The sequence below is a fragment of the Cimex lectularius genome, unplaced genomic scaffold (assembly GCF_000648675.2).
Source record: "Cimex lectularius strain Harlan isolate CLEC.00 unplaced genomic scaffold, Clec_2.1 scaffold63, whole genome shotgun sequence".
Classification (NCBI taxonomy): Eukaryota; Metazoa; Arthropoda; class Insecta; order Hemiptera; family Cimicidae; genus Cimex; species Cimex lectularius.
Genome location: NW_019392694.1, coordinates 1,320,095 through 1,334,967, shown reverse-complemented (window position 1 = coordinate 1,334,967; position 14,873 = coordinate 1,320,095). Strand labels below are relative to the sequence as shown.

At 32.5% G+C, this 14,873-nt stretch overlaps 1 protein-coding gene across 1 annotated transcript in view; it reads right to left on the bottom strand.

The window, feature by feature from the left end:
• LOC106674308 (neuropeptide CCHamide-1) overlaps positions 1-13,128 on the bottom strand; it is a 40,634-nt gene extending 27,506 nt beyond the window's left edge. The window contains exon 1 of the mRNA XM_014406949.2: positions 13,018-13,128. Coding sequence (XP_014262435.1) covers positions 13,018-13,084 — 67 coding nt within the window. The 5' untranslated portion in view covers positions 13,085-13,128. The remainder of the gene's footprint in view (positions 1-13,017) is intronic.
• Between the last annotated feature and the right edge of the window lie 1,745 nt (positions 13,129-14,873).

The window sequence follows — 14,873 nt, the reverse complement described above, 5'->3', positions numbered from 1 at the left end:
TTCTGTGTTCTTCTTCTCAATAAAGATCGAAACGTTAGCACGATAAAGATTTTTCTAAACCTATCTCACACCAACCGCATCTCAAGATCTCCAAATAATCATTAAATAACGGTCACTAAACACCACACATTGCGTAATAGAGTTATTCAGAAAATAACATTGCTTTACCATAATACAAAAAGTAATGATAATAGAAAGAATGTTGTCTTGCATGAAAATTTAAATATGTGTTTTGATAATGGTTGAAATATAAAGCCACGCACCCTATTCAAACCCTTTTACTTATTTATTAAAGAAACACTTTGATTAGGAAATAGAAGGACCAATTTAACTAATGGAAGTTTTCTTCCTTATTCACTTTAAATAGAAATGGTAACAATACAAACACTAATCTTGAACTCAAGAAATACCGTTCGTTTATTGTACGTTTACGAATTATGTACGTTTAAGAAATAAAATTTTGTTCTTTTCCTATGTACACTGACAGGCAAAAAATTCCACCCACTTGTAACATAACTTGATTTGTATATATTTTTATATATTAATCAAACTTTAATACTTTTAATAATTGAGTCTTTGTATAAAAAAAGAAAGTAATTTGGTAAGGAAAATGAAAAAAAAAAAAATACGGACAGATAAAATTAGTTTTAAGTTTGTTTTAGATTTTTAATAACATTTCAAAATCACGGATTTCCTCCTCTTGCCTTAATCACATCTCGAAGACGCGTCGGAATACTTCTACCAGTCTGGAAATGTCTATTTGCTAGAGGTTGGCCTATTCGTCACGAAGAATCCTTTCAAGATCGTGGAGTGAATCAGGAAGTGATGGACGTGCTCTTATTCGTCTTTTGAGGTTATCTCATAAATGTTCGATGAGGGTTCAAATCTGGAGAACGGGTTGGCCAGGCTAAGGCCTTGATATTATGCTGTTGAAGGTACGTTTGTCCGACATATATATGGGCATTATCGATCATTAGAATTGGATTGTCGATGATTCAATCGAGGTTAGGCACCGTACGATGTTCCAAAATTTCATCCCATAGCGAGTGGCCGTCAAAGACCCTCCACGAAAAACAACCAACCCTCTGCGACTCTCCATTGAAATTCCCGCCCACACCATCACTGAGCTAACTGAAAAGGTTGGCTCTGGTAAAAATTACAGGCTTCGTATCTTTCATTTCGCCTTCTCCCCTCTCTTTCACGTCTATGTATCTGTATCTCTATCACGAACAAATGTACACTGATCTGTAAAAACTACTGCAGACCAATCGTCCAAAGACCTATGGCAGTTAACTCGAGGGAATGCGAGCCGTGCAACTCTTTGTGTGCTGGTTAATTCAGGTCCCCTTACGTGCGAAAAGCCATCAGTCCATACTGATTTAATGTTCTTCGAACAGTGCGTCAGAAATTTGGACACCTCGAACTTCCTGGAGCTGATGAATCGCTTGAACAAGTAAGGTGCCGGTTCGCAAAATTCTCAAAAGTCAAAAAACGATCATCCTGTTACCCTAGAGCGTCCAGAACCGGGCCTTCAATGGTAGGACCCAGCTTTTTGAAAACGACTAACCGCCTGATGGAATGTCAATCATCTATAAATACCACACCACGCGCAACATCCTCAGCACTAAGTGGCATTGCTAAAACTTGAAATTAAGAAAACAAAGATGAAAACCAAACAGTTCATTGAGGTTCAAATGAGACCGAATAAACATTTTCAATTCCATAAAAAGTAAACATTGAACAATCCTTTATCCTTGTTTTGGATTATGTATGCTTACCTCTAATTGATATTCCCAATTTAAAACATAACACAAACAAGTATTTATTGGTAAAATCAATGAGACAAATTAAAGGCAGAATTTTCTTTTAGCAAGAAAATGAAAAAAAAAATCAATTGGGTGGAATTTTTGGCCTGTCAGTTAGTTATGTAATATTATAAAATAATTATCGATATCAAATGTGCAATAACATTTAAATATATTGATATTGTGCTTGGTAACTTTATCGATTATATGCATTTTATGTGATCAGTAGGTTGGGATGAATTAGAGTGAATGTTTATTTTTCTAATTGAAAGTGGACATTTATTGATATTTTTCCCGGGAGATAAAACTCCAAACGTGAACCTATTTTTACCTCCTACCCCAGTGTACGGGTCTCTTTATAATATCCGTTCTGATCTTGTGTCTAAACGTGGGAGACAGTAACGATTACGAGTTTTATATCATTGGTTTAGCCTTCGGCGCCGTAAACGCGTTAATGAAATACAGGTTCCTAACGACTTTGGCCCGTCTGACAACAAACTTAGCGCCCCACGACCCAGTGATTCCCCGTTTATCCCGCAGTTATTCCGGAACAAATGTGTTCCTGTGAAGCCACGGCTTTTCACACGTTGAACTTGAGTCGGAAAAAGTCTTCCATCCGACCTCTGGGATGATATTTTCTCAGTTCCAAATTGGACAATGTACATGTACGAGTGTTCATTTTAGATATGAAGGGAGAGTTTGTGTAAAGTTTTAATTGATTTACCCTGACGCGTTTTCATTTATCTTTCTGCCCGGCTCTGGTTTAGAATTTTATACTTAAGTCATACGCATCAGGTATATACATCCATTGTATCTTTAAGTTCTTCTCATTAGGTAAAATTGGAAAAAGCCAAGTTTTTGTGTTACAAAACAATCTAATTTTGAAATCGACCATATAATATCGTTATTATAAAGACGAGACAAAACTCAAGCTTTCAGAGAACATACAAGCGCTAAAAATGCCGTGTATTGATGGTATAGAAAAGGATAGGAGGTAAAATGTAGGGTTTTAGATCAGGTGAGGCCGATCTTCACATACGGTGCGATCAATCACAAAAATAAATATGACCGCATGTATTTGCATCACTGTAGCGATAAGAATATACCTCACATCTAGTGTGCGGAAAATATTGAGACTAATTCCTCTCCATCAAATGATAACGACAACAGAAAATAAACACTTAACATGAATAAAGAGAAATTTGCACAGGAATTAAAGCCTAAATAAATGAACAAGGACATCCAAATAGCGCATAGGTCTAAGACGGACACTTCGTCGCTCGTACATGTCCGTTGAGCGTGATTGAGGGGTTCCCTCCAATTTCACAGAGGAATGAGGAGTACTCTGGGGCAGTTTGAATGCTAACCAGGCTAACTTGATTTTAAAGGATTTATTTGTATAATTTATGTTTATTCATATCTATGATTGACAATGCCCTGAGATAGAGAGAGGATGGCAACAGGTTAAAGAGATAGCCTGTTACCTTAGCACCCAAAGTTTAATTGATGTGAATAAATATTACTATAACTTGGCTGCAGCCTCAGAACGAATTGTGGCGGGGGAATATAATTTATTAATTAATCTTTTTATGTAAAGTATTGGTTGAAATGAAAAAGTTAGTGTCATGAGGAGGATTCGAACCCATACGCCAATACGCCCCTGCTCAATATACCACCATAGTACTGAACCAATATAGTTTGGCCGTAAAACTAAAACAAAAATCCTAATTAGAGATTATCCAATACTCTTCTAGGGACGACGTTAATATAAATGTATATGTGGATGGAAAGCACTCAGTCAAGGAAAACAATATTTAACTTATGGATCTAGGATGCATGAAGGTACAGTGGCAGGAGTATCTAAAATTACGGCTTGGAGGGTCCGTCTGCCGGAGGTCAAGTTTCATTTGACTTAAATTTTTGGTCGACACAGAAAAAAAAGTACAAAAGAAAAAAAAATTGATCCTTAAATAAATATTTCAATTGATAATTTAATTTTTAATAATTACATTAATTACTAACATACATTATAAACAATAATTTTTGTACTTTGTTTATTTTACAAAAAGTATAGATATATAAATTATTTGGGCCAGCAATTTAGAATGACAAGGCTTTAAAATATTCAAAAATTAAATTCTAATATTAACTCTTGGCGATAGTGCCAGGCGTGGCAAGCATATTTGATGAAATTTTTGTAATCATTAAGCAGTAAGTCAATTGTGTCACATTCAATTTAGCAAAATTTAGATGCAGAAGCCAAATCTCCGATAGGATAGTGCATTTTGCAATAAAACTATGTCTTCTTTAACCTGGTCATTGCATAATGAACAAATTACATTTTCTCTAGCCCGAAAAGGTGCACCATTAAGATAAAGGAGGTCTTTCTGATTTTGAATAACCACCTTAACTCGACCAATGACAAACTTTTAGACCTGTCCTTAGATAGGTTAAACATATTAAAATCATCTTGGTAAAGTTCCTTAGAGAATAAAAAGCGCGAGGTTGATCTGACTTGTTCACGAAGTTCTTCACTGAAATTGACACTCAGCTTTGTTATAATTTACTTAAACAACAAAGGCCACTCATTCAAGTTATTTATAGAAAATGATGAGTCACATGACAGATCCCTACACATGCTATTCCAACGTTCAAACCACAATGCACCACGACTAACGACTTCCAGGGCTACTATTTTTGAAAGAGGATAATCAGGATGTTTCAAGAGTTTAAAGATGATATATTTAGAGACTAAAGTTGACCCGTTATTTTTATATACCTTCAAACTTCATTTTAATTACATCTTTAAACTCTTGAACTCTTGAAACTTGATAAACAGAATAGGAGATTCATTAGATCTCTTAGGGCGCAGCATGCTAAATTCCCTTGAATCTACACCTTTTATTTAAAAAAAAAGAAAACTTTATAACATTTTGGTTGTACTCGTTGTTACACTAAAAGTATAATTATAATAGAATTACAATTTACATCTAACCTTTATAGTTATTAACTATAGATTAAAAGTACTTTTTAAAGGGGATATTCGAAGTTCGAAGAAGAAACTGATCTGTGTTTTTTGGCACAAGTCCGGACATATTTTCCTATATTACGCATAAATTTAAAGAAAATAATTAAAACAATTCAATAAAGGTAATGAATCAAAAACAGGATTTTATTGGAAGACAAACCTATACTTTTTCCAGTTTACTGTTAACGCTTATATTTGTTTTCTTCAACGTGCGCTCAAATAGTTACGATTTAATTTTGTTGCTTAACTAATTGTTCATTTTACGGCTCGATTTAAAATGATTAAAGTTGGAGAATTGTGGCAAAGCACTTGTAGATTTAATCAGCTGTGTGAAATCATCTTATGATACCCTTTGTTTGGATTTGCCGACTATAACGGAGTCTACGACAAACAGCAAACCGCTCTTTTGTTAACAAATACCTTGAGGAAATAACCCCAAAGCCAACTGTTGTTCAACTAATTCAATAAATCGTGTTGAAACAACAGTGGCCCTTTTTGGCTTTATTACACGATATGAACCATGAAATGATCTTTTCCGAGATTATACACTTTTATTAGGGTTGTAATAATAGAAAATATATTTTTATACCACAAACCGCTTTTCCCTATCCCACAAATTCAAAATGTTCGAAGCATTCGGCTTTTAGATGAATTTAATAGAAGACAGATGAGACAAAGCTCATCCTTATAGCCTAGGGTCCATTAATAACTTCCGATAGCTCATTCGATTTATAATAATAATTTCGCCGGTACAAACCAATAGGTGAAGAGCATTGGATCTTCCCAGTATAAAACCAAGTAAAAAATTGGATGCAATGTACACGTCAATTATGTTTTATTTTTATGGTTATAAAACGTAAGTTGTAATAAAAATAGTAAGCCATAAAGTATTATGGCTGTTTCATTTCCTGGTATAGACGTATGCTAAGCCCACACGGCCGTTGTGAATTCAGGGTGATGTTTCCTAGCGCCGACCTTCGGGTCATTTTGCTTCGTATTTATCATAATTTAGAACTTATTCTAATGAATTTATTACAATAATGATCAATATAAGGACAGGGTAAAGTTGTATGATAAAATTTTCGAAAGTGGTAATTCAATTTTAAGTATTAAAGCATTATGGCTTTATTTACAGGACTGGCGAAAATTTAATAGGACAAACATAGCATTAAATAAATAAATACAGCAGTAAATAATTAAATAAATGTCAATGATTAATTATTTTTTATTTATGACTTGTTAAATTGGCTGTTCTATTTCAGGGGCTAGACGTATGCTAAGCCCGCACGACCGTTGTGAATTCAAGGTGGTGTAGTTCCCAGCGCCGGTCGTACGGGTTTTTTCAGATCTGACGAAACAGAAAGCATAGACGAAACAATAATAGTAAAATATCGAAGTATATTTAGCTTTCTGAAAATCACAAACAAATGACATACTTAGCATTGGTCCTGGGATGAAACCAATCATGCGACAGGGCAAAACCTAATAAGTGTAACAAATCGGGTCCTTTTATTTTCTCCGGTCCGGAAAATATGAATCTGATAGGAACAAACGGCTGTAGATGTTTCAACGAGTTAATAAGATGTTGTACTGCTTAATGTGCACTTAGGATAATGTTAAATCATAAATTTGAAAAGATTAAGAAAACTAGTATAATGGTCCAAGAAAAAATACATGATTTTTTATCGACCTTTTTGACATTTTTTATTATATATAAGTCGATTTTTTATGGAGTTAATAAAATAATATGTAGAATTTTATTAAATGAGATTTAAAATTGTGTTTTTGCTGATTTCATCTTTATTTTATTTTTTTATATTTTTTTACTCTTCTTTTTCGGTGATTGACTTTTTATGTTTCTTGGCTTACTTTAGGAACTAGACAACCATCAAATTCATTTTAATTTTATGCGTTTCCAAAAAGAAAACGAGAAATGTTTATTTTATTTATAATGATATATCATTATAAACGTTCAGTTTGGATAAAATGTAGAGCAGTAATGAATTTATAAGTAGAACACCGGATATCAACAAGGATTTAAAAAACAAACTAAGACAATTCTGGCGAATCCTGCCAAAACGTGTTCATTTTTGTATTAAATGAAAATTCCCATTTAATGGTTTTACAGGCTATTTCAACCGAATCCATTCAGTTCAATAAAACCTTTTTTGACCTGCTTTCCTCGATTTTTTTTTTACTTTTGCTAATTTTTATATATTTAACTTTAAAATATTTTATTTCTACTCATAGGGCGCATTAGGAGTCTGTAGCTTCCTCTTGTAACAACAAATAGAAAAATAATTTCTGGATTTTCAAAAATCACTTTTTAAAGTTATTACTCAATAACTTGTAAATACAAACTGACAAAACCTTTTTTATTTTACATTTTCAAAAGGGTTAAATTAACACAATCGAACCTTCTCGCTTCAAACAGATCGGCTTTTACGGCAATTTGGTTAGTAGTTTTGCCATGTTCGACCCGAAAGTGTCACCCTCATAGCAAAAGCTTTGTGAAGTAGTTAAATTGTTCGCCAATCCAAAGACAAGTGCTACTTACGGATCTAAAACCAGCCGAGGCAAAATTAAATTCCAGAGTTCTATTCATATATTTTAACTCCAAAAGTTTCCTGTCCGAAGGTTATTAGGTTAGTTTCTTCTCAGCCTACTGAACGGATTGAAAAACACTCAGTAGATTCAACAAAGGAGAATTGATTATCCCAATTGGAATATGTTTGTTTGTAATTTTTAAATCTTTTGGAACGTAATTGGAATTTCTTCTATTTAGATTATTAGATATAGTTAATGCGACTTAACTAATCAAATAGTTGTAATTTTTGTTTTACCTTTTATCATGGTGTATATTACTCATTCAAAATGTTCCTTTGTTCACTTTATAAAAATGTAAACAAATCCAAGTTAAATCATATATATTTTTATGCTTTGATCCGATAAGAATTATTTAAAAATAACCAGTATAAGTGTAAAAACAATGAAATTACCCGGCAGCATAAGATACATAAAAAAGTGCAAAAAGGCCCATAAATTGTATTGGTCAACATAATCAAGGAATATAAAAACGGCAATAAAATTGAGTTCAACATTAGAAATAGTTAACGTGGAGCCGTTTTTTTGCAGTTACCCGGATTTTGAGCCATCGTCAGACTGAATACAATCTACACGTACGTTTTTCCAACGTAAATTGTAGATTGTGATTTGTAATCTTCCGCCAACGCAATCTCCCACCGAACAGCTAGCTTTGTAAGCCGCTCAATTTAAAAAAAATGGTGAAAAACACGGATTACAAAACAAAAATTGACCATAATTTACTATATTATAAATATTGTCTTTATATTGGAAAAAATAGTTTAAAATAGTTGTAAATTAGGGACTAATTTTTATGTTAATTGTTGTTAGGTATTGTTTATGTACATTATAAAATATGTTGGGGAATTCTAAATATGTTATATTATTTATACATGTTTATTTACATATTTTTTTTATATCCAGGTTTTCAGACCAATCCAGTTCTTTCTCTTTGTTGTAAGATTGTAGCAGTGAATTTTTTTTCTTGTATCATTTAAGCGGTCCTTAAATTCAGAAAATTTATACTATGTTGGCAAGTCGTTTTAATTTCTCTACCACTTTGTCCTATATATATATATGATATCACAATTATTACAAGAGAGTTTGTATACCCCCACTTTTGACAAATTGGTAAACTTTACTTTTTTGTTTCGAATGTATTGTATAGTTTTTTAATTTTCCACCTACTTATTTTGTTTGTTGTTTTTGGATTCGTATTGTTGACAAATAGTGTTAAGATAGGCGACATAGGTGAGAGAGAGACTAGAGCCAACCATTGATAAACATTGCTTTTTATAATGTAAATTTATGAAATGTTGATCAATAAAAAAAGGATGTTTGTCAGCCCCAATAGGCTACTCTAAATCATACGTTTAAGGATTTTTCCTAATTTTTTCAGATAGTTGACCAAAATATGGTAAACAACGAAAACCTGACGAGGTGGAATGGCCTAGTCTGATTGGTACATCTTTTAAAGTTAATGTTTTTGTTAACTGACAACCAATCGGGGATCTACAGCTTTCGACTATGAGCCAAAAAAACCCAGCAGCTTTATAAATGTGACGAATTCGCTGGCATCATGATGTTAGTTGTGGGTTTTCTACACACGTCGAATTCAATTAAGTTATATTATGGATCATTTTATGTTTAAAAATTTTAAACGTCCTTCTTTACTTATTTCTAATATACAATTTATATTAGGGTGTAAAGAATTAATTAATTGGAGAAATATTATTTTAGAACATCTTGTTACATAAAATGTACATTACATTTACATAAAATATCGTTTACTTAATGCTTTAAACAAGCACGGTTTTAATTTTTTTCCTCAAATATTTAATTAATTCATTATTTGAGTCGAATAGAATTTTAATCTATTATGTTCTTATACTGATTGTAAATAAATTAGTTACATCAAAAATATTAAAACACAATCATTAGGTAACTTTAAATTACTTGCTTTAGTAATTGACAAAAGTACGATACTTGAGAATTTGAAATTCTGGTAACTCAAAAGAACAGTTTTTGAGTAGAACTGTCGTTTTCAGCTTTAGAATTCATATATTCACTCAATTTTAACTATTTTTATTAACGTGCTAGTGGTTGAATTTAATGGATTATAACTCGATTAACAATCGATACGAGAGAATATCGGTTGAAAAATAGTCAAATAAAAATAGCCGGATGTCTTCCTGCTGTTTTGAAAAACATTACGACGTTAAAATCATGCGTACGAAAAAAGATGCAATGACTTACGAATGAAAAGTTGATCACTTTTTAATGAAATGTGAACAAAAACTTTCAACTTCAATCAAGAGAACGCGACTTAAACGCCATGTAAGTCTTTCCAACGAACGTCATTAAGTTTTTATCATTAATGCAAGAAGTTCACAGTTATAAATATTCTTCAGTAGGAGTATTTTTAAAACAATGAGGTGCAAAAAGTAGAAAGTGGCGTTCTTAACTCCCACAAATCATTTGAATCTAATTAGTAATAAATTTTTTTAGGGTGTAGGCTGAATTGGAATTTGAGTTAAATGATGGTATTCTTATTAAATGTTTATTAAGTTGCGTCACGGTGCATATTCTGAGATCCTTTTCCCCATAATTTTAGGGGATTTTCGAACTCTATGAATTTGTCCATCCTGAAACGGACATTCATTGTCCTGATCTCAGACATTTACATTACAGGGTCTGAGATCTTGTTGCGCGTAATGATAAAAAGAATATTAGTCAAAGCAGCTTGACCTTTGGTTACAGCGTATTTAGCCTCCCTTGAAAAATATCACTGAACCAAAAATGTTAAATTCTTGATAATTAAATTTATTTTCAATTTTGAATCCTTATTGGTATTATAGAATGTAATTTTAAATTAATTAAAATGCCATGGGCTATGCCGAGATTCAAACCCAGAATCACTAGTGTAGCAAAAAGGACTCAAATATTACTCCTAACCTCCCGTCATATTACGGCTATTTCTATACAGGGTGTCTTTTTAGATGGCCAGGCTGAATTTCTCTTTAACCAATGAAGCTATTGAAAAAAACGTGTTTAATATTTTTTTCTCTAGTTTCAAACTTATACCTTTTTGGAGATAAATTATACAGGGTACTCAGGCCCAGTTCTACTTGCAAATTTCAAATATATTCCCTATACATCCAGACACATAATTTGAAAGGATTTTTTACGTTGAAAACAATTGGGCATTTCGATTTTAAAGTGGTCAAAAATGACAAAGTCACAGCAAAAAGCCTCCTGCAGCGTAATCTCGACAAGGAGCTGAATATTTTACTCCATGTTCACGAAAATCCGATTTCCACTCTCCGAAATGTTGAAAGGGTTTTAGGTTTTTCAAAAAATAAAAGTAGAGTTGTACTCCGGACGTACAAGCCGTATCTCTCTCATCTTGTTTAGGGACTTCGAGACTCTGATTATGGATTCACTACTTTCGTGGTCCGCTTGTCCAATTAATTAAGCCTTTTAGTTGAGATGAAAAAAACTCTGATTATGACAGAAGTCTAACGTACCTTCACAAATGTCGATTTGGGAGGCTGAAGTAAACGTTCTTCCATACATCCTGTGGGCTGATGCAAATTCACCTCTAATGGCATACTAAACCGTTGGAATTTTCTGGAATTTGGACAGAGGGAAATACGAGAATTTCGTACACTTCCATCATCAGTTGGTTCACAGTATCAATGTTTGGCGTAGACTTCTCGGAAATAAATTAATTGGGTCGTATTTCTACGAAAATAATTTAAATGGTGCTCAGTTCTTCAATTTTTTGAGGTTTTACCAACATTATTAGGTAACGTTCCTCTGCAACAACGACAAAGAATGATTCTCCAGCTTGGTGGATGCCCCGCACACAATTCTTTGCAGGTGAGACGTTATTTGGATTGTCACTTCCGGGATAGGTGGATGGTGGATAGGACCTCATAGCACCGATCGCTGTTGGCCTCCTCGGTCACCCGATTTAACTCAACTTGACTATTTTCTGAGGAGCCATTAAACAAAAGAAAAAAAAAAACCAGTGTCTACGCCAATCATAACCCAGTAACCTCAGTTGAAGAACTGCGGCAAAGGATAGAAAATGTTTGTCAATCCATCTCCCCTGACTCTATCTGAGTACCGGTCAAGAGTGGTTAAAAAGAACAAATCTTTGTTTCTTTATGCAAGGCAGGCAGTCGAACATGAAATGTACTTAATATATAGAAAAAAAAAAAAAAAAAAAAATGGCCCTTCCGACATTTCGGAGAGAGGAATTCGGATTTTCGCGAACATGCAGTAAAATATACAGCTCCTTGTCGAAATTACGCTGCCGATTTCGTTTTTCCATAACTTTGTCATTTTTTGACCAATTTAAAATCCAATTGCACCACTGTTTTCAGCGTAAAAAATACTTTAAAATGATATGTTAGGATATATAGGGTCGTATTTGAAATTTTCATGTTGAACTGGGCTTGAGGTAAACATTTGAAACTAGACTAAAAAATATAAATAAAAAAATATTAAACACGGATTTTTTTGATAGCGGCGTTAGTTCAAGAGAAATACAGCCGGACCACCTAAAAAGAACACTTTGTACATTATATTTTTTTAAAAGTTGAACTACTTTTGGGGTATTATTAAAGAAAGGGTTTATGTCCAGTAGAGTTAGCAAATACCCATTCAGAACTCGGTAGATATGTAAACAGATTTCTTTAGAATTACTTATAATTAATCTAGTGAAATGCTATGTTGGATTATCTCTAAATTAACAAGAAGTACTTTGTTGAAACGGGCAAAGATTTAAACTCACGCGGCCGCAGAAACAATTGTAAAATTTCAGAAAGGACTGGTTTAATTCATTTGTTCGATATGGTAGTTGTTGTAAAACAATAGAGCTTTGTTGTAACATTGTTTTTGAATATTTTACGAAGTTTAAATTCAGACGTTAACGCGCTTTTTGAAAAGTGAAAGCAAACGGGTGTTAGTGATCAATCGGTCAAATGAAAATAAAGCGAAGAAAAGTGAGGACAAAGTAGACAAAATTTATTATTTATTTTATATTTTAATTTTTTATATACATATTTATACGCATTGAAGTTGCTCAAAGGAGCTGAAAAACGTTCATTTTTACCCGAAATCGACTTATCCCTTTATGAAATGTTTTGGCAGTTCAAAGGAGCGATGAAAGTTACTGATGTAAGAACAAAGGAAAGAAATCTTATTTATTATATTTCTAACATTTTATGCTTGTAAATTTATATTTTGTTTATTCAAAATTACTCAAATTTTAGAAATTTATAAGATAGTTTGAAAAAAATGGAAAACCTGCGCTTTAATAGTATTAAAAAAGGTTAATTAAGTTAAATTTAATTTTTATATTACATGTAAGTTGAAAAAATCAAAAACCCTTTAAAATTAATTAGATTTTTCCGATAAGTATTTATGTGCTAATTAAGTACTTTTATACGTAAGTTCTTTGACATCGAATTTTGAAAAAGTAATAAACATTCATCTACTTTAAGTGATTTTTTATTGTACATGATGTAATTTTTTCAGTCTGTTTTTATTTTCTTATGCACCGTTTTAGTTACAGTTTATTAATGTTTTTACCTGAAGCATATGTCGGGGCCGAGGCGACGATGCTTGCCATGACCAAGAGGGTGTAGGCGTGGTGCATGCTGATGATGGAATGGACTGCACCCTCTACCTCCAACCCTTTTATACTTCCCGTTGACGCCCCCTCGTCGACTCCTCCTGCCTCCGCCCTCGGGATCTTCCCGGGTCCGTCTCTTGTATCTTTGTTCTCAACGTCTCAATAAAGTTTCACTTGAATTACGGCTATTTGATTAATTGTGGGATCAGTCGATGTGTGACCGCCTCTGATTCAGTGTTACTAAGGGAAAAGGCGGCGAAATTTTCTGTTCGATCTTTTTGTCATCAATTTGTCGATATTGTCATTTATCAAAAATACAAAATACAAAGTCAATTAAGAATCAAAAAATGATTTTTATTAATGCAGAAACGTTTCATTGATTGCTTTTGGAGGGAAATGTTTTTCTACAGGTTGATTCCCCCAAAAATAGTAACAGTAATTTAATTTTTTTTATTTCGATTATACAATTTTGAGTGCAATGCAACGTTTTCAAATTTATATTTTTCTTCTTTATAAACAACCTTTTGTAATAAGTTAAAATAACAAACCGTCAGGAAAGAAAAAATACACAGACACATTCATCACACAGACCCAGATTCACCCAGATCAATGTAAAATCTTCATCTATAGAGAAAAGAGAGCGCGTGAACACAAAAATTACGTTATCACGTCACAAACTAAATAAAACAGAAAATTTAAACCGAGGGATGATGAAATGGATAATTATTACCAGATAAAAACGGGAGCAAAAATTCCAGATATGATGGCATTACACAAACGACATGGGAGGATGTGTATAATGATTTGTCACAAATTATTACCACTCGATAGATAGTTTAAGTCTTTTACTGTCATATACATGAATACATTATAAAATTATATAAACTGAAATAATAAATGTCATAAAAGGCGCTGTTTTTTAAGAATATTAAAGTAAATCTTCACCTTAAAGGGAATATAAAAGTAATAATTATCCCCTACAAAAATAACTACGTAGCGAGTAAATAAATACTTTCAACTAAATTTTAATATGTATATGTAAAAAATAAGACAAAAAGTATTTTTCAGGGGATTGTTTAAATGATTCGTGAACTTAGAAAAATAATCATTGTTATATATTATTGACTTGCTTCTACAGTATTCAAAAATGTAATTGAATTCTTGTTCAGACGATTTATTGAAGTACCTCAGCCCAATTTATTTGTAATGAAATGACAGTTCTTTAAATTCCTGAGCACTGTACTTGAATATCTTTCTAAATTAAGTACCCCCAATCTTATTAATCCAACCAATATCGTTTTTTGTATACTTATCATTAAATGAAATCGCCATGATACAAAACCATTACTTAGGCTTTTATAAATAAACAGTACGTTTTGAGCCTTGCAATGAAAATAACATTTTATAATTGGTAGAAATTTGTTCTCAGAGTATTTTAAATTCAATTTCCAATTTATTATAATGATAAAATGTTATATTAATTATTTTTTATGATATGAATATCTTTATACAAATATTTATTGCTTCGATTGCTAATTTTATTGCTAATTATTTTGAGGGGTTTAATTATACTTACGGTGCAACTGTAATGTGTACATAAAAGAGTGAAGGTGTTTTGTTTTCAAGGTGCAATTAGTGTTACAGTTTTAATATAACTATTACAATTATTCAACAATGTTTGAATAGCGCTATTTTCCTTAAAACATTTTTAAAAAACAATTAATTAAGGTTTTTAGTTGAGATGAAAAAAAGTTAATGGCACGAGCGGGATTCGAACCCACGATCTTTGGCTAGATACGCAGCTGCTCTACCA